This window comes from Rhamphochromis sp. 'chilingali', assembly GCF_963969265.1.
Source record: "Rhamphochromis sp. 'chilingali' genome assembly, chromosome: 7".
NCBI classification, from domain to species: domain Eukaryota; kingdom Metazoa; phylum Chordata; class Actinopteri; order Cichliformes; family Cichlidae; genus Rhamphochromis; species Rhamphochromis sp. 'chilingali'.
In genome coordinates this window covers 29,070,648-29,092,038 of record NC_137934.1, presented here as the reverse complement: position 1 = coordinate 29,092,038, position 21,391 = coordinate 29,070,648, and the positions used below count along the sequence as shown (strand labels likewise).

The 21,391-nt window shown below is 39.6% G+C and overlaps 1 protein-coding gene across 1 annotated transcript in view; it reads left to right on the top strand.

Moving 5' to 3' along the window:
• Window positions 1–4,182: 4,182 nt before the first annotated feature.
• The window catches only part of gmds (GDP-mannose 4,6-dehydratase), a 205,685-nt gene continuing 188,476 nt past the window's right edge, over window positions 4,183–21,391 (top strand). Inside the window, exons 1-2 of the mRNA XM_080888036.1 lie at window positions 4,183–4,419; window positions 18,760–18,804. Coding sequence (XP_080744162.1) covers window positions 4,321–4,419; window positions 18,760–18,804 — 144 coding nt within the window. The 5' untranslated portion in view covers window positions 4,183–4,320. The remainder of the gene's footprint in view (window positions 4,420–18,759; window positions 18,805–21,391) is intronic.

The following is a 21,391-nucleotide window of genomic DNA, read 5'->3' as shown; positions in this document are numbered from 1 at the left end:
ATAGGCTGGCGCCCAACTAAGGGTAGATGCTCTCACCAGTGCCTAGCCAGGGAGTCTCCTTTATGCTTTCCCTTTGATTCCCCTAATGTGCTTCAAATCAAATCAAATCAAATCACTTTTATTGTCACATCACATGTGCAGACACACTGATACAGTGCATGTGAGTGAAATTCTTGTGTGCGAGCTTCACAAGCAACAGAGGTGTGTAAAAATACAATAACATAAGAACAAGCAAAATATAAGAATGGGTAAATCTGTGAAGTATATGAATAAATATATGTACAATATAAGAGTGTATGTGCATTACGGAATGTGTATACTAAATATGTATATCTTTGTGTGTGTGTACATATATATATATATATATATATATATATATATATATATATATATATATATATATATATATATATATATATATATATATATATATATATATATATATATATATACACATATATATATATATATATGTCTTTGTCTTGTCTTGACACCAGTGGGTCAGGGCACTGACCTCCTCCCGGTAGGCCGTTTCATCACCTTTGGTGATAAGACCCACCACTGTAGTGTCGTCCACAAACTTCACTTGCTTGGTTAACAGTGTGATGCATTTGGCCACAGGGTTCTCTTGGTGGCTTCGGACGTCTGGTTCCTGACACCTCTCAGTCTGCTGAGCAGGGACCCACAGGATCTTTCAAGGAGGTTTGAGCTTTTGTCCCGGCTGGGATGCATGGCCACAAGGGGATCTGTCATTCTTCGCTGACTTTGAACCTTCTGTTAACAATACCTTACTCTTTTAACATGGATGGTGTATAAGAGTTGTTGGTGTTAATGCATGGGACAACAGTTTGGACCCAGTCTTCAATCCATGCATGACATGTTGCACTGCCACCACATCTGGGACTGAGAGATGTTACACTAGTGGAGAATCTAGCAAATGTGCAGGAGCAACCTGGGCAACATTGTGCACATTTGCTAGGTTCTATGGACTTAACATGGCCTCAGGCTCCACGCTAGCCTCTCCTGTACTACCTCTGGCTGACCAGTACGTTGTTCTTTGTGACAGCACTGTTCACTGGCAGTAAGAAAGGAATGAATGAAGTTACAAAGGCAACTAAGATCCTGAAAATTCATTGATGACTCACTCACTTAGAACGTCTTATTGTCAGAAGATTCCTAGAGACCGGATGCAAATGTTTCCTCTAAGCCAGGCAACACACTTGCATTCATTAATAATTCTGTTTTCATTTAATACAAACGGTCATTTTGTCATGATTTCCACTGGTCCCACTGATCCAAAAAAAAACACTTATTTGGTACATCAACAGTTGTATTTATGTGGAATACCACAGTAAACCACATTTAACCTTGGAAGTCATTACCTGACACAAGTTTTGTTGAAATATGACTAAAATTGTAGTAGCAGTAGGAGGGAGTTTTAGAAGGATGGACTGACCTTTGACCTCAGTACACTTTCCTGAGAAGTCTTATTAAATATAACGTAATATTTATTTAGTAAAGTGAGGCTTCACTGGTCTCAGAAAGAAGATAAAGCAGAGTATACTTCTGGAAAAGCCTACTGTGGGACAAGTTGCTACTGTATGAGTGTGACGTGTCTCCCAGTTTCTCTGTCAGCTGCATGGTGCTTGTGGATGTAACTGCTGCCACACCCACTTGTCATAAAGTCAAAGGGTACTACATGGAATTTTTGTTTACTGTTGATACCTTTGTAAGATAAGACACTGACCTTGGCAAAGGACTTCTTTCTCTGTGCTCATTTTCTTTATTCAAAATACAGGCATTGTCCTAATTTACAACTTTTCTTTATTTCAAAAAGATCTCTGGAGGCCTTGTCATCCTGAAAGAGCCCACTATTAACAACTTAAACTCCTGAGAAATGTTCTTCTCAGTTGCCAAGAAGGAATTGCTAGATATCCTATCAAAGTGACCATCTGATCTCAAGTTCTTTCATTTGAACTCAGACCTGCACTCTGTGGTGTTTCTGCACACTCGACACACGTGTGAAGAATGAAGCTCTCTGCACAGCAGTGCACACACAGTCACTCAAATATCTGGAAACGCACAGCAAGACACCTGCTGCCCAAACAAGTGAGGAGCCTCGGGCTGTAACAGAGCTGTGTGTTGTTCTTGTTTGATCAGGCTGGGTGGATCGTCAGACTGCTGTGCTTCTCAGGACCCAGGGAACATTTCTTTTCTTTTTTCCTTTTTTCATGATGATGTTTACTTTACACTCTAATGAAATCACACCTCCCACCATGCTGTGCTCCCAGAAAAGCTGAGCAGAAAGAGAACACTTTCTCGAGGCTACTGACACTCTCAGCTGGAGCAGATGTTGTCATACATGATCAAATGTACAAGAACAATAAGAGATGAAGAGCAGCTCTGATTGCTTCTTTTAAGATACTGTCTTAAGTCATTGTGGATCATCTTTTTAAATGACTCCCCTATCTGGGTCAACCTATCAAGTTCTGGTCGTGAATTGTGTTTATTTTGGCCCCTGGAGAGACCAATTCTGTGACAGATGTAACTGCCCACACTAGACTTTCCTCTGAAATTTCTCTGAAATGTCTTTTGAGTTAGAAAAACATATTTTTCCAGATTTGGAGACAATCAAACTTCAGCCAAGTTGCTATGTGGGGATAGACATGTGGCCATTTCTGTTTCTTTCTGTATCTGTTTGTCTAATTTTCTAGCTAAATATGAAGAAATTTGGTGATTCGGTGTGAGCAAAAAATAAAAGCCATTACATTTTGATGTGGATCTGGATCACTTTCCGTTGGGCTTTGTAAGGAATATTTGAGCATATTTGGTTGCTTCATTGAAGTTATGATATTTGCATGATGGTTTTCCTAAGATTAAGATGCCAGGCTTTTGGCAGCATCTGCTTTGCATCAAATGGAAACTTACTCAATTCACTTCATTATACATCCCCACTCACAGTTTAGGCTAACATCCTTGGTATAAATTTGTAATTTTGGCTCAAATAAAAATGTTTTCTCTCTATATATATTTTTTAAAAGAAGCAAGAGTAAGGAATTTTGTGTTTGGTAATACATCTTGTACCATTGGAAAGCCTGTTTATTTCCCCTAAATGAAGCCACATTTTAAGGACAATGCATTTGTGGGTTTGGCGAAAAATGTGCCAAATCCTTTCTGCCAAGGCCAAAGAGCTTATTGTGCTGTTGATTCTTCTTTGGTGTTGTTTACTGGCTTAGATGACTAGAGTCTGAAAAAAACAAGAGATACTGGTATGGTGAGGAGGAAGGAGATGAGAAGGTGAGAGTAGTGCTGGAAGAGACAGATGTAGGAATAGAAAATGAAAATATAAATGTAAAACATTTAAATAGTCATGTTATGTTAGTAATAGTTATGTTCTTTGAAACATATACTGGCGATTTTTGAAAATTCAAGTAACTTATTACAGTTATACTATTTATCCAGTGTCTGAATACATTGATTGTCTGACCTATCGCCCCTGGCTGTGTGTCTTACACTGTGCACTAGGAAGACTTTTGTGAGGTGTGTAACCAGGCTTGCTTCGTTATGGACAAGTGACGTGAAGTGCACTACATCACCACAAAAATTGCGTGTTAGTGTTCGAGCTTTTTTCATGGAGCTTGGTGAAAGGAGAGAACACTTTGAGCTGATCTCTCCTAATAAAGTATTAGACATAACATGCCTAAAAACAATTAAATGTTATTACTATAATGTTCACAAGTCATTTTCTTCATTACAAGGTGTATGCCAAGCAGCTTGCGTACCACAACAGCAAACCTCACCACCGTAGACTCAGGACCTCCTTGTTGTGAGGCAACAGTGCTAATCACATTGTGCTGCCTATAATATAAACAAAACAGAAAATAATCAGGATCACTCTAAAATGTTTTATTTTTAAACTACATTTAAAAGTTTCAGTTGTGCTCAGGTTTGTGAGTTATGGCCTATATTGTGAACAAATACTTGCGAAGTGTTCAAAAGTCTTTTTCTTAGCTGTTAGAAACAGTCATTGGTTGCATTTCTCCCTCCGTCCTTCTAGTGACGCTGTTGCAAGAAAAAACTATTTAGCGCTCACAGGCTTTCCTCTCTTTAGGCAAGCGTGTTTTACTGCTTCTTCTCGCTCGGTTCCCATTGGCCAACTTCATCACGCTTCCTCATACGTAACAGCGTGCAGCGGTTTCCAGCTTGGTTTACGGATGCGGCGGAGGGTCGGTGGTACTCAGACGGTAAACTGACGGAAGCCTTTTGCTGGGTCCGGCTGGTCAGTGAGGCAGCAAACCGTAAACATTCACCCGGTCAGAGATGGCTCAGTGCTTCGAGACTGCCACCGTTAGCTCCGATGTTCATGGAGAGCCGAAGAATGAGAAGAAAGTAGCCGTTATCACCGGCATCACCGGGCAGGTAAAGTTACTGCACTGTGGGATGGGATGGACAAACCCCAGTTTATAAAACCTTGCTTTCCAATGGCGCACTTTAATCGTCACTGCTGGTGAAAGCCTCAGTACCTCCTCGTTCGTGGTTAATTTTGAGAGGAAACGTGTGATTAAAGCTGCCGGTGTCACTTACACCTGTCAGGAGTTAGAAAGGCGGTAATTCACCATCCCATTCAAATGTGCTCTTTGTGTATTTTGCATAGGATTGTTGATGTGTGCGATTTTATGTCGCATTGAAATTCTCCCAGAAAGGGAATTAATTTTGCGTCTCATTCACGCTTTAAGAGAAAACGCTTCTGCTCTTTCTAGTCAGTTGTCTTTGTAGTATACTTCCAAGTTTTCAAGAATGTCGTCAGAGTACACGTTTCTGGCTCTGTGAGTCCACACACAGCCAGTGACAGCGCACTGGTGTCAGATAAAGGGAGTCAAATAGGTAGTTCAGGTGGAACTCGTCATGCTTTCTGGTTTGTCAGCTTTTCAACCTGTTCTGGTCACAGACAACGTGGTGATGTGAACATTTAAATTAAAAAATGACAGAACATGAATGTTTAGGTGTCTCTGTGTAGAATTAACCTTAAACCTTTAAACTCTGTAAACCATCAGCTGAGATTTAAAAAAACAACGTAAACAAAAAAAGTTGCCTAAGACTTGAAAGTAGCCACCAGCAATCCTGCAAACCATGCTACACAGTAACCCATGTGTACAAGTTTATGATTACAATACAATACACAGTAAATTACAATAAAATTTGTTGTTTCCAGAGACGCACTGCAGACCGTGAATGGCATAGTGAATGACACACAGCAAACCATAACGAAAGGCAGTGTTGACACTACTCTAGAAACACAAGTCATCGTGTCACATCATCAATTTGTAGACTAGTTTGGACGAAACTATCAGTTACTATAAATTATTTCCATTACTGGTCAGCTGCAAATCCTCTGAACTTACTGCTGTTTAATCATCACATCATTTCCTGGAAAGATAAGCTCCGGGTTGCAACAGCCCATTGAACAAGTTCTTTACTGTGGAGCCGGATGTTTCCTATTCCCAGAGTGATACAAATCTAGCAGCTTAACTGTCAGCATTTATGAAGGATGAAGCACATGTGCTCTTTTTGAACAAAGCAATGTCACCATGACACAGCTTCACACACACAGGTGTTGAGCTGTGATGATAACCAGCTAAGTCAGGCGTGTTTCTTAATTAACTAATAGGGAAATTATGGTGGTTCGGCCAGCAGTGGAAGCACACATAGGCAGTCCATACGCCTGTATAGATAAATAAATAAATGAATATAAGTGGACCAAATATTGTCACATGGTTTGCAGTGACGCATTTACTTGGATTTAACTTGAATCTTTCCCCTGCGTGAACGACAAAGGACGGGGAAAAGCTACAAGTCTACAAAGTCATCAACTGACGTGGACCACAGTAAACAGAACTAGAGATGTAGAAAAAGTCAGCAGGTGGTGCAGCATTCCTAAGTAATAGAAATAAGACACAATTCCATGGAAAATGCATGTACTGTCCAAACTAATAAAAGAGATGCTTCAGTGTTTTACTACAGATGACAAATGTAGCTACTGCTTCATCGTAGAACCTTTAGCAGTCCTAAAGGAAGATTATGTAAAATTAAATTCAAATTTTCCTTATTTCTTACAAACTTAACAGTGTAATTTTTTTATGCCAACAGCTAACAGTAAGTAGACATTAAAGTAAAAAGAAAAAAGAAAATGAAATGAATCACTGAGTGAAGTGGAGTGCAAAACATAAAGGTCCAAATAGGATGCTGAAGCATAGCCAGTTTATTACAGCCTATTTTAAAGCATGCAACTCGAACAAGAAGTAACAGTGTGACACTGTGACACATGACATGTTTTAACATTACGCATCTAAAACAACAGGTGATGCCAAAGCTTCTGTAACATCACTCTTCATTCAATATATTCGCATTTATTTCATTTATATTCAGACATTAATTCGATATGGTCAGCCTTTCATTGTAATAAAGAAATAATTAAATACATACATACAAAAAAAAATTGCATTCCCCACACTCTCCTTTATCCCTAAAGCTCGGGTCCTTTACCAGAGGCCTGGGAGATTCTTTGCTGTTCCTGGCACTGCACTCTTCTGAACAGAGATCTCAGACATTGCTTCTGGGATCTGCTGGAGCTGTATGATGTAATACAGAGAGAAGCTAGATAGCTAGGCAAAGGTGTGTTATTGTGGCTGATCCTCACAAACACAAGGAATGGTAACTTTATTTTTAGTTACTACTACTGCTATGTTCCCGGACATTTTCTCAGACTCTTTTTATGGGGATCACCTGCTCATCAAACATGTTAATAATTATAAATGGCTTCAAGCTCACATTCACGCTTGTGTGACTCTGAGGCATTTTTCTGTGATATGTGCACACATTTCTGCATCTTTTTCCCTGGAAACACATACTGTATAGTTTATGTATTTTTGTATTTCAGTTTTCAGTTTGAATCTTTGCATCTCATGGCAATGCATACACTTAAAGCACAACTTTTTAGGGTGTAGTCCCCTTGCTCTCTGTTGATGTGTGTCAAAGAAGCCACAACAATTTCTGTGTGCCCGAGATGTAAGAGTGCCCGAGGTGTAATGGTGGTATTCAGTCCCCCTGAACACACACTTAAAACCTAAAGATTTCCCTGTAGGGTGTATAGTCTCATGTAACTACAGCAGTTAAATGTGTTAGAATTTTAACTCGCCAGTAAGTACTTGAAGTATTTTCCAAAATGTTGTTGAATATAAAAATCATAAAAATCATAAAAATCCAACTCCACTGCATAAAGAGCTTACATCCTGGTCATATGTATGGTTTTGTCATTTTACAACACAGCAGCTCACCAGTCTGACGAGTTTCTAAAGTCCACCATTTAAGGTTAAAATCCCAAAGCAATCTTTGTCTCATATAACTCAGACTTGTATAAACAACGGTCCCATAATGCATTAGTAACACAGTAGTAGGGGTGGGGGAAAAAATCGATACTGTGTAGTATCGTGATATTTTGTTTGCTAATAATGTATCGATACAGGGACAGCAGAAATCGATATTTTGTTACAAAAAAAGTTTTTGTGCTCTGACTTCAGAGCATGTTGATCCTTTTTCTGAGCAAGAATCCTGACATTCCTTCACTGTCCAAATGTGTTTAACTTTTTTTTTTTTGGCAGCAATAAACATGATAGTTTACTTATTTTAATTTAAGACATGTTTTATTTTAATTCAGTTTAAAACTTTTTTATTTAATGTAAAATTATATTTTGTTTTAATTTACTTTCAAATTCTTCAGTTGCTGAAGGGGCTGCATAGTTTTCATAAATTGCATAGTTCAGAATAGCTATAATTGTACCAGATGGTTGCATTCAGTTAAGTTGGACTAGACTGTAATACAAACCGTTCAGTTTGTCAACAATAAAACTGACTGAAATGAGAGAAAGACTGAGTGCGAGACTTTGATATTAGATATAATGAATATTGATAAAGTTTACCTTTATGTACAGAATCTGAATATCGCAAAATATTTTAAAAAATTGCAATAATATGTATGGTGATTCCCACCTCTACACAGTAGTATGTGGATGAATTCAAGTCAGAGTTTATATATTGACATTTAGGTTAGTCCCTAAGAAATGGCTAAGCTAAGAGTGTATTTTGAAAACAGGAGGGAGGGATAGTATCATTTTATTGACATTGCCAGCAATTAAAGAATAAAAACAGCGCTATGCAACACGACATTGGGACAAGTACAAAAACCTGGATACATAGCAGTAGGTGCAGAATTTGGAAGTTTGAGAAGAATCTGATAATCTGATGTCACATCAAAGCAAAGCCAGAGAGCTGCTGTGAAAGCAGGTTTTGTAGTAGCAGAGAAGAAAGAGGAAGAGCTTTTGAAATACTCCACAATTAAAGTGTGCGGCATCTTGTGTCCACAGAAACACAAGCATTTTCAAATGTTGGCTTAAGCACAAATACTGTTGCTGATTGGATGTGTGATCTTGTCTCTGATTTACAAGCACAGTTGATGGAAAAGGGAAAAGATTTCATTGAATACTCTGTGGCTGTGGATGAGAGCACTGACACTACTGACACAGCACAGCTGGCCATCTTCATCTGTGGGGCTGCAGTTTATGTGTCATAGAGGAACGTTTGGGCTTTAAATCATTGCATACTACAACCAGGGCAAAAGGAATCTTTAATGAAGTATCTAAATGTGTAATTGATATGAAACTGCTTGGAACTAATTTATGCGACTAAAAAACAGATGGAGTCGCTGCGAAAAAGGTAGATTTGTAGGAATGATGTGGGAGAAGATGCAGGGGGTGAACAGAACACTATAGTGCAATGGGGCAAAAAGTGGAGGTGTAAGTTGGTTTTTCTGTGCGACATAACTAAGCCTCTTATTACACTAAACCTTCAGCTTGGGGGATGAGGCTGTGTGATCACAGATATGTATGATGCGTATGTATAAGGTCTTTTCAAGTCAGTCAAACGCAGCAAAGGAACTTTGCTCACTTTCCCTATTACCAAACAGTGTCAAGCCAAGTCACCACTACAGTGTTCCCAAATATGCATTTTGCTGATAAAGTGAACACGCTTTGCACTGAGATCACACAGTGCTTTGGTAGCTTTGCAGTGCAGAAATATAATTTTGAACTGGTACGTGATCCATTTAGTGTTGATGTGTAAAAAAAACACCTGTACGAACTTTGCATGTGACAGCTTTGAAAATCTTGCGACTGCAGGTTTACTAGTGCAGAAAGCACATTCAGATGACTCACATGTGTTCTACAGAATTTTTTCATTGCCATTAGCAAAATAATACAGGGTAGGGCTGTGCGATATGACCAAAATCTCATATCCCCGATATAAAACATTTATCGTCCTGACAACGATATAAATCACAAAAACGTAATATTTTCTGTAAATTCTGTGAATCTCGGGCAGCTCGACTTACGTGAACTTTTTCCACCTGCGTGTCCTGTACCTGGAGTCGAGTGTTTTAACCAATGCATAAAACTATATTTTTAGCCACAGGTTGTAACGACCGCCTTTTTCTTTGTATTTATTACGCAGGGAAACGCCTGTTCTAACGTTTGAGTCTAAGGTTTAGTTTTTAGCATCTGACGGCTCGTTTTTGCTTCTCATCCGTAAGCACTGTGAATACTCTTTCACGTGATTCAGTTTATTTTGAAAAGTCTCAACAGGATCTTGAGCTTTATTGTGAAAGGTTTACCTGGAACACAAACAAGCGGACAGCAGAGCCACGCGATGGTTTTACCGTCACTGTTGCTAACCTAAAAACAGGCGCTTGTCCGTCCATAGTGTGGTTATATTAAATATAAGAGAAAGAGAGAACTTGAAGAAATTAATAAAGCCACTACAGTGAAAAAATGTTGCTGTGAACAGTTTATTTTACGACACGACGAAACAAACGATAGCGTAATAGGAAATGGTAGACGTTTTTATATCGTCATCCGATATATATCGTTATATCGAACAGCCCTAATACAGGGTGTATTGTTAGGGTGCATTAATACTTGCTTTACACTCTTTTGTTCACATCAATTTTGTGCTTTCAGCTACGTGTTTCATAACAGGATTGTGAACACACAAAAAAGCTTAAACACTGAAGGAAATAAAAATAATTAAAGATGTTTTTATGTGCAGGTTTAAATGAAATTTTCATTTCCTTTGAGCTCTTCTTTGATCTCCACCAACCTATTAGAGAAATATCTGTATCTAACAGTTGTTTTGTCAACTATTCAGAAGGTTGGTAGTTTGATCCCCAGCTCCTGTGTCTGTACGTTGAAGCGCCCTGTGCAAGACACAACCCTAATGGGATTTTTCAAATGAATAGCTCCCGGGACAAACTGACAAATTCTGGCAATTGTGTCCACTTTTAAAATGTTTTGTTGACTGTTATTCATGAATACTAATTACAAGAAGCTTGCCTAAGAGAGATCTTACCAAGTCACGACTTTCAGGCTTATTAGAATTGTGCAAACGCCGTTTTAGGGCTGTTTGTTTATTATATAGTGTATTAACATATTTGTTTGGATTTGTGTTCTTAAGTCTGAAAACGTAAAGAGCTGCAGTCTTACACCTGATTTATCCTACCAGTGGCAAAATTACGCTGTAGCCCAACTTACACAGTGGGCCATTTATTTTGTATGCCCCTTATTTTAGCATAACTAATACCACAGTTTAACCAAAGTTCATTTTTAATGTTTCAATGATTCTCTCTCTCTTTTTTTTTTACATGAATGTATTTAGATGTTAAGTATTGTGTTGTTTGCTGTAATCAATTTTGTCAGTTTATTAGTAGGTTCAGAAAAATAACTTGCCACCAAGAGCTATAATTATTTGTAAAATGATTAGAAAGTAACAACTTAAGTATTTGCATCATTTGCACACTTTTAATAAATCACTGCATTTGTTTTCCATTTTCTTAGAAAAATGTTAAGGAATGGGGGGTGGCTCCAGATGGTTGCACAGTACTTCACATTTATCGTTAGGTGTTTCTTACAGGGATAACGAAATAAAGATGGTGCACACCATTGGACTCTAGCGTTTTCTCACTTTTCCGCTAGTTGATTAGTGCGAGCACATTGTGAGCACAGGTCAACATCAAGCGACAGCGAGCTGGTCCTGATGTTATAGTGTTATTATACTATTTGTGTATTCAGTACCAGTGCGTGTTTTGTGTTCCAGCGTGCTTGTTTCCAAATGGAGTGGCTGGAATTGGTCAGATCTGTTCTGAGATGTGTGATGAGATGCTGATGGCGATGTCACACTAGCAGTTTCAAGTGTTAGCCTCTTTAGCCAACCATCATTCTAGATGCAAAGAGTGTCTAACATACAGCATCACTGGATTAGTTTAGTATAAAGAACAGCTCCTGTTTTCTGACTGTACTGAAGATCATACAGATGGAATTTGTTAGTACTCTGTTATAAAGCTCATAGACTGTAAAGTTATTGCCTACAGATAAAAGGAATAAAGATATAATCTGGGATTTTAACTACTATTTCCAAGATATTCTAATCTAGTCAATTTAATATTAAAGGAAACATAATTTGTGTCAAACTTTCAACATTTTCAATGTATTATAAATGTTATATCGATATGACACGAGAAGATTCTGCTCTCGTTACCTGTTCCTTTACTCATAGTCTTTTTACGTCTCACTCTTCCATGTATTTGTTCTGCTTTATCTAAAGAAGTAGAAATAATATAACCTGTCCATGACCTAGATATCAGTGGTGTGTGTGTATGTCATATGTAGCGTACAGATATAAGAGGAATTTCTGTTGCCATGTGATGATTTGCACTGAAGCAAACTTAAGCAGAAACCTGAGAAATATTTCATGGTAGGGAATAAAAGTAGTCCGTTGACCTTTACCAGAATCCGGCCCTGGAGAGACAACTTTCAGCGGTCTTGGAAAGTCATTTTCAACATCTCACATTCCTTTAACAAGCAAAGGTCCATCTCCCCTCACCCTCTTTAACAGGAAAAAAGAATAACAGTGTTAATTCATTTTTATTTCACCAGTCATGGCTTTACTATTACTGACTACTGAGAGCCTATGCAGGAGGCAAGCAGGCAGGCATCTGGATACAACATCTCAGAAGTCACTTGTCAGGCCACCGGGGTCACTGCGATGCTGTAAATCAGTTGGCTAACTACTGTTCATAAATTTCAGGGCAACACGCTGCTCGGCCTGAATACTTTTGACTGCTGTCTTGGTGTGAAGTATTGGGTTGAGAGAGTGTGAGGTATGGGAGACCACCTGAGTGCCAAGGCAAAGCTGTGGAGCTGGGCAGGGGTTCTGGTTGATAGTGTGGTTTTTTTATTAGCTGGGGTTACAAAGAGGACAGGTTCACCTTCTCTGTTCCACAGTAAAACTTTACTTTGGCTTTGAGACCGGCACTTCTTTCTTCAACCCCTCTGGTTGGGAAAACAGCACTAGATTGCAGTATGACCCCGCAAGCTTTTTGATGTTCAACCTACAGGCCTCTTTCCTTCATCCTTTGTTGGTGTTTTATACACTCTCATTCCTTCCTTGCCTCCTTCCCTAGACTCCACTGTTAGCAACACTGGATAGAGTGTTTGCCTGTGCCAGTAATAATAATCATAAAGCTAAGAATCCGTGCACACATCTCCGCTGTTGCTCATAATGGCTGCTGATGGCTCCTTAAAGGCCGAGTCCTCCTCTGAATGAAGTCTGTCAGCTTCTATTTATTCAGGAAAAGAGATGTAAGCCAAGTCCAGCTGCAGTTAGTTGTAAATGGTAAAAAACATAGGTGCATCTACTACAAATTCTCATGAGTTCTCGACGTCAGAGGTCAAGTTTTCTGAAAATCCTGCGAATGCGATAACCAGAGAATGAGGCGACGTAGGCTTTTGAAATTGATACCACAGGTGTAGCTACAGCCTCTTTTCCACTAGCACCGGCTCAGCTCAGCTCGACTACTCATTTTTGGTCTTTTCCCCTTACAATAGATTAGCGCCTAATGTGCGTGGGGTTGTTATAGCAATGCGTCTGAAAGTCCTAAGATGATGTCATTTGTATGCGACATAAACGCAGCTCAACAATGGAGGATGTCTGCTGCTTGGTCTACAGCTCAACTCGGGGTCCTCAGCGTTGGTTTTTGTGTCACGGTTTCCCTGATTGCTGGGTTTCAAAAATTTTAGCTTTGTGAAGGAGTTCCTCTCATTACTCGTTGAGTGACAACATTGAGCGGCATGCAGCGTGACATCACATTTTCTGATTGACTCAGCTGTACTTGGAACCCCAGTACCAAGTACTACTCCTTAATGGAAAACCCTAAAAGTCGAGTTGAAGAAAAATGCTTTACTAAAATTCTCGGATGAGTTTGAAGATCAAAGGTCAGACAAGATCAGTTTTTTTTTTTTTTAATTACTAGGATGTTCACATTGATACCACAGGTATCTACGTCTGTCAAGTTATTCAGTGATTCTTACTTTAGTAGAAGGCAGGTATATTGTATATTTTCCAGCTCTGCATCGTTATCCCTTTGAACACAAGGACATTTTAGATGAGCCTTGTGATATATTAACCGTCATGCCACTATTTTCATTTCATGTTTCATTGGCATGTTAGAAGGACTGCACAGCACATACTTTAGTTTTTTGATACGGTTTGTGTCCTGAGGGCTAGAAGAGTTAAGTGACCTCAGTTATAGTATGGCCATGGAAAGTCCTTGTTTCTAATGTAACTGTATACACATACCACATGCTTCCAGCTGAAAGTCCAACCACTAATTAGTGTGCAAGAAATGTGAAACTGCATGTAAGTGCACACAAACACACTCCTGTATGTGGTATGTTAGTACTTAACACACACTGGTAAAATAAATCAGTCTGAAATGACTTGTCAGGTCAGGTGGTCAAACACGGCCTGCTGTGGTTTTCTTTTTCAAAAATAGAAAAGTGGCTGCGAGGGTGTCCTAAATATGTGCAAGAGCAGGGAAACAAACTGAGTGAAAGAAAATTAAAAGGGACAGTTTTGACAGTTAACTGAAAATCTTAAACTCACTTAAACATAAGGTTTGCATAAGATTTTTTTTTTCCTTAGATTTAAGTCACACACAAAAAAAGACTTTTTGACTTTAGTCTTTGATCTTTTACTGCTCTAAATTAAAAATAGTGTCCGTAGATCTTAAGGCTGTGGGTCCTTGCGCAGCTTCTTAATTGCTTCTGCGAGTGCTGTTCACTCATTATTTCAGGGACATGCCTGAATGGTCCTAAAGTAGAGGAAAGAGATTCAGGCTGCTCTTCATGTAGCACACCAAATGTTCCTACTTAATGCAGTGTGTGAGTCTGCGTGTGCACAGGGTTTTGTGTATCGTGGTCTGTGATTACAGCTTCATTATACCATATCAGGCCTAATTGCAGACTAGTGGCGTGCTTGGAAGCTTCTGCCTGTGGTCTAAAGAAAACACATTAGAGTGATGCATTTGTAGCTTATGCACAATGACAAATAAATCCATGTATGGCCCCTGTGTTTACATAAATCATGTTGGTAAGCACACAGGCTAAGCCCTTAAAATTTCAGACTGGGAATAAAAACGTTTTCCATTTGGGCTTTTTCTGCTTAATGTTGGACAGGTGATATCAACTTACTTTGGTATTTTAGGTCACAAAGCTGACCCAGGGAAAGAACTGGATACAAAATCTCACTTCACCAGCAGGGGGTACCAAACTCACAGTGTTCATGTTTGTCCAAAAACATCAGGCTCTTTGGTTAAAGCCATGAGCATGGCTGTGTTGTTCTAAGTAATGCTTGAAGACATCAGAAGAAGAACTGTTTGGTCAAAACCAGGTTAAAAAAACCTTGGATTTATTAACTGGGTTAAAATCACTGGATGGTGTGTTTTTGTTTGTTTGTTTGTTTGTTGTTGTTGTGTTTTAATTTTTGACTTGTATTTTTTATTGGATGTCTTAAACCTGTTCTAAACAGTTTGGCGTCTAGCATACACAATTAGTTCATAATGTATTTTTAATGTGTATTACAGTGTAAATAACACTTTCAGGCTGTTTATAAGTAAAACAGTTCAGATTATCAAAATAAATACATTTTATTTTTTAATACTTCACTTCATTTCACCTCATTCTTCATTTTGAACTGTATATTGTGACTCAAATCAGAAGTTTAACCCTAAAAATTTGGGTTTTAATATTTGTGTGTGCAAGTTAATGTTGTATTCTTTAATGCTTAAGTAGCAAAGCGATCTAAAGTCTAATCTGATTTACTTATTTATTCAAATTTATGTTGCTACTTTACTTTAGGGTCTGAGGGAAATACAGTGCCGTACGTCTGTGCACTACAGCAGGAGCACATCATGTTTTTAAGTCTATTTAAAGTGAAAAAGCAAAAACTGAATTACTTTCCTCTAACCCCGGACTCATGGTTCTGATACAGAGGCCTCTTAATGAAACCACACGATGATGATCCGTTAACAATTGTAATATTGATGCTGATTGGGGATAATGATAGCACTCGTGCCACATTTTAAACACAAGGATGGATTTAACTGTTCAGCATTGACATTTGCTTTTTTTCTGCCTTTCTCCTGATCTTTTTATCACTGAATGTATTTGGCCTTAATCTTTGTTTTGCGTTCTTTAGCGTTACGTTCACTGACATTTCATTAGGATAGAATTTTAAGTGTATGGATTTCCAGTAAATCTAGATAAATCTAGTTACTATTATTATTATATCACGTAATTATGCACAGTATTTGTGTAACACTTAAATGCTGAACATGCCCTTATGTTATTTGATTTACTACTTGCAGCACCTTTGCTTACAACAAATATCTCCACAGGTATGCATATATACAATATGCATTTACACATAAATAAACATTTGTCACATTGTTGGACTAAACTGTACTTCGAAGATTTAATCGGGTGGAGATTTAAACTTCAAAGTCTGTTTGGCATTAGATTACTGCAAGTGTAACACCACCCTGTCAGGTGATAAATATGGTGGTCACACCTGTACGTGTGTTGACATTTGTGCTCCTCCTGCAGAATTACTTACTGCAGATACTCATTGAGATTCTGAGGTCAGACTCAGAATTAGCTTTCAGATGTGAGACAGTCACTGCTTGGCTTACCCTTCATACGCCTGTCACCGAGCAGCCTCTTTTTAATACAATACAAGCACTATAGCTTTGGAGAAGAGTGATCATATTGTGTCATAGGTGTAAATGAATCTTTGTGGTGTGGCATTGACCTGGCAGGTGAACGTGCGTGTACTTGCCCCCCTCACTCGCAGCAAGCGCCAGGCTCCCCATAACAGGAAACGGCGAGGTGAGGCCAGGGTTTATGGGCTAATATGGCCTCAAAGGAGCCTCTTGTTTTGAAACAGAGCTGTAGCTCTTCAGACTTGTTTTCCATATTGGTCTGGCATGGAACGCATTGACCCTGGCACACGGGCAGGAAAACATGACACCGGCCGGAGCTTTGAACGCCGTGGGGACGGGTGAGGGGCTGCCAGCGTCCATGCCCATCTCCCACGTGGATTTAGCCAGAAACAGGTTGGGCATCAGTGCCAACTTACTGCCAGGTTGCTCAACCTGCAGATACAGGATCTTTAAGTAGGCATGTAGTGTAGTACAGAGGGCTGCAGCTATAATCTGTTAATTAATCATCTGGTCTATATGTCGAGCAAACCTTTGCAAAGAGCCAAAATGTATTTATCTCACTGTGTTTGAAACGCCAGTTTTTACTAATAAGGCGAAGAAATATTATACAATTATTAATACAAATGAAATAGCTGTTGGTTTTAATTAACCTACACCAGTTATTGGTGCAGTTATTGTATGTCATCCTGCACCAGAATGGCCATTACATAATTGTGTTTTAAAAACCAAAAGGAACTAGTGATTTGGACCTGACTGCAAAAAGAGACAGAGAGCAACTTTTCAGGGTAACTCCACCCTAGAGCATACACTGCTTCATCCGCCTTTTTGACCGCAATGGGGACCAAAAATCAACAAAGGGTTGTATTCAGTAAGACGATACTACAGATTAAGCTTAACATTGGGGTTTGTCAAAGGGGGGAAAAATATCGTTATAATTGTTATTTGTAAAGTAATGTTTTGGATTATTTATCTGGTTGGGGCAGTTGCTATTGCTGACATCCAGAAATCAGGCACCAGTATGTAAGTGAGAAAACAAGCACACTTTGAACTTAAATTCACCTTTTTTTCCGGTCACATCCAGTATTTGTGCCGTTATTGTCTCTTCAGTGATCCGTCATCTCTCAGGCCTTTGTGTGTTTGCTTTTCACGCCGTCTTTTACCGTTCGCCACGTTTGCCTTGAGCTGTGGTCAAATGGCGTTGTTTCACAAACTGGTTTGATATGAGACGACGCCTTCATCAGGTTTTACTATGTAAAATCAGCCGTCAGAAATGTGCTTTGAGAAGTACATAAACAAGGTCACCCAGGCCTTACTACGACTACCTTGGATATTTTGCAAGAATCTGATCAATTCTGTGACACTCGTACTGTCATTTATGCTTTTGTTTCCTCACGTTTAAATTATTGAAATGGTCTTCCTATGGGCGTCAATCAGAAAGCATTAAAACGGCTTCAGATTGTACAAAATACTACAGCAATTCTGATTACAATACCCAAGAAAAAGGAACAGATTTTATGCCTTTACACTGTTGTTGTTATAATTATTATTACTATTACTGTCACTTAAAAGTGCGTGTAGCCTAAGACACCACCATCCTGGTGCTGAGTGCAGGTTCCTGCATGCTCCCCAACCTCTAGTAGCCTTTCCTTCTGCGGTCCTTTCCCCCCCACCTTCACCGTTTCCCCCAGACATGAGGAGGAAGCCTCAGGCTGGCATCTTGGCAGTGTGGCCATACGTGTGTGTGCGTGTGTATGTGTGTGTGTGTGAGGGGGATTGAGGGATGGATGCCATGACTGGGTTGGAATGTTCCACAGTGTTCCAGAACGTGTGGTCGGAAAATCTGAGCAAGGAAAAAGACATGGAGTAACATGGGTGAGGGGAACAAGACCTTATTGACAGTGATCGTGCTCTCACATCACCAGCACACGTACACAAACACACACACACGTTTCAAAGTAGGTCCAGTGTGTGCCCAGCGATCCTGATCCATGTGGACGTCATGCCTGACGATCCCAGGATCCAGTATTAGCCAGTACTGAAGTATTTAATTTCAACACCGTAGTAGAGACTCTGGAATTTTTATTTTACTTATTTATTTATTATTTGACTGCTAATTTTATTTTTCTTCCCTCAACAACATACCACAAATTTAAATCCAAAGTTGACCTCAAGCTTAATTGTGACTTAATGTGTTAGCTTAGGTCATAGACACATCGCCAGAAATGTAACTCTTATTGGACTGAACAAGAGAAAATACTATTTTATTTATCATGCCACAAGAATCTATTTCTTTTTTCTCTGATAAATCACTTGTGTCCTTTAATTATATTCCTAAATCCTCAGTTTTAGTAGGAGCATTGAATTTGAATCTCTGGAGTCCGTAGAGGAAATAAAAGGTGCTCTAACACGTCAAACATTTTCTCATCCTGTAATCATTTAAACGTTGTGATAAAATTAATTCAGCCGAAATGGGCGGTGAATGTTTTATCGTGTTTTGGTTGTGTTGCTGTGATTTGGTGTGTATGTGTGAATCACACTCTTTGTCTTTGCAGTGTTATTTGACAGGTCTTAACTGGTGTTGTCTTGTGCTTTTTCAGGATGGTTCCTACCTGGCGGAGTTCCTGCTCGCTAAAGGCTATGAGGTAAAATAAAAATCCCCTCTGTACACATATACACGCACGCACACATGCACAGATGCACATATGTGCGCAGATACTTGTGAATGCCAACATACACACAGAACGACATTCTGTGTGTATGTTGCCGCAGTTTGTGGGTATTCCCGAGGGAGTGTGACGTATCTTGACAGTCAGCTACTTACACTGGCTGACTCACACCTCACCCTGATAAGGCCCCTGGTGCAGCATGAGCTTTTTAACCCCTGTCCTTTTACCCCAGGTCAAACCATTAACAGGGAAATGGTTGTTATTAGACAGCCATACGAGTGAGGTCACTAGCTTTCACCTGCTGTTCAGTGTGCTCAGGAACACGCAAAGTCAACAGTCTGTCAGTGAACTCAGAGGCTAACAATGGTTTCTTTTTCTTTCTTTCTTTTTAAGTTGTTTAAAGTTGTGTGTGTGGGAGGCATTAATATGTGTCTGTGCTGCAGGGTGAGATTGGATGGGTGAATTCTAAAAATGGAATGGACAGGATAGAGAAATAATGTTCTTCTCATAGAGAAAAAGTATCAAAAACTAGAGTAATATTACTTTTGTGACCCAACAAGACAAGAAGAAGCACTGGAAGTTAAGAAACCGGTTGTATTGCACCCTGGTCTCTTACTAAACTTCAGTTTTCCACTGGCAGTGTTTTGAGCTGTGCCCAAGAAAAGGAGCTGGCTTATGCTGAGACTTTTCCATAGTGGCCAAACTAATACTGGTGTAATCAGAACAAAATCTTTGAGTCTTATGTAATCAGAAGTTTTTGGTTTCTCTATCCCGTCCATTGCCCAGAGACCTTGAAGTATATGTGAACTGTATTCAGGTAAAGAGTTTATGTGGAGGGCAAAGAGTGAAGCCGTATGCTGCATTTGTAGTGTAGTCGTGGCTACAGAAGGTCACACGTACGTTAACATACATGTTTCAGGAGTTTTCATTACATCTCCTGACAGTCGCAGCATGACTTCACTTCCCCTCTGATGTGCAGGAGAAACACCTAGCTTTAGGGCTGTGCGATATGACCAAAATCTCATATCCCGATATAAGACATATATCGTCCGATAACAATATAAATCACAAAAAATTAACATTTTCTGTAAATTCTGTGAATCTCGGGCAGCTCGACTTGCGTGGACTGTTTCCAGCTGGGCGTTGTGTACTTGGAGTCGAGTGTTTTAACTGATGCGTGAAACTACAGGGTGGGCCATTTATATGGATACACTGTAATAAAATGGGAATGGTTGGTGATATTAAAGTCCTGTTTGTGGCACATTAGTATATGTGAGGGGGCAAACTCCTCAAGATGGGTGGTGACCATGGTGGCAATTTAGAAGTCGGCCATCTTGGATACAACTTTTGTTTTTTCAATAGGAAGAGTCCATGTGACACATCAAACTTATGTCACAAGAAAAACAATGGTGTGCTTGGTTTCAACGTAACTTTATTCTTTCATGAGTTATTTACAAGTTTCTGACCACTTATAAAATGTGTTCAATGTGCTGCCCATTGTGTTGGATTATCAGTGCAACCCTCTTCTCCCACTCTTCACACACTGATAGCAACACCGCAGGAGAAATGCCAGCACAGGCATCCAGTATCCGTAGTTTCAGGTGCTGCACATCTCGTATCTTCACACCATAGACAATTGCCTTCAGATGACCCCAAAGATAAAAGTCTAAGGGGGTCAGATCGGGAGACCTTGGGGGCCATTCAGCTGGCCCACGACGACCAATCCACTTTCCAGGAAACTGCTAATCTAGGAATGCTCGGACCTGGCACCCATAATGTGGTGGTGCACCATCTTGCTGGAAAAACTCAGGGAACGTGCCAGCTTCAGTGCACAAAGAGGGAAACACATCATCATCATGTAGCAATTTCAAATATCCAGTGGCCTTGAGGTTTCCATTGATGAAGAATGGACCCACTACCGTTGTACCCCATATACCACACCAAACCATCACTTTTGTTGTTCCAACAGTCTTGGAGGGATCCATCCAATGTGGGTTTGTCTCAGACCAATAACGGTGGTTTTGTTTGTTAACTTCACCATTCACATAAAAGTTTGCCTCATCACTGAACAAAATCTTCTGCGTGAACTGAGGGTCCTGTTCCAATTTTTGTTTTGCCCATTCTGCAAATTCATCTGGGTCATCCTCGCTGAGATGCTGCAGTAGCTGGAGTTTGTAACGGTGCCATTTGTGAGTAGCTAATATCCGCCGAAGGGATGTTCAACTAATGCCACTCTCCAGTGACATGCAGCGAGTGCTACGCTGTGGGCTCTTGCTGACTGAAGCTAGGACAGCCACTGATGTTTCTTCATTAGTGACAGTTTTTTTTGCATCCACATTTTGGCAAATCCAACACTGAACCAGTTTCACGAAACTTAGCAAGCAGTTTGCTAACTGTAGCACGGGAGATGGGTGGACTCGTAGGGTGTCTTGCATTGAAATCTGCTGCAATGACCCGGTTACTGTGTTCACCAGATATCAACACAATTTCGATCCGCTCCTCACGTGTTAACCTCTTCGACATGTCAATGGTTGTGAACAAAGAGAAACTTGTAAATAACTCA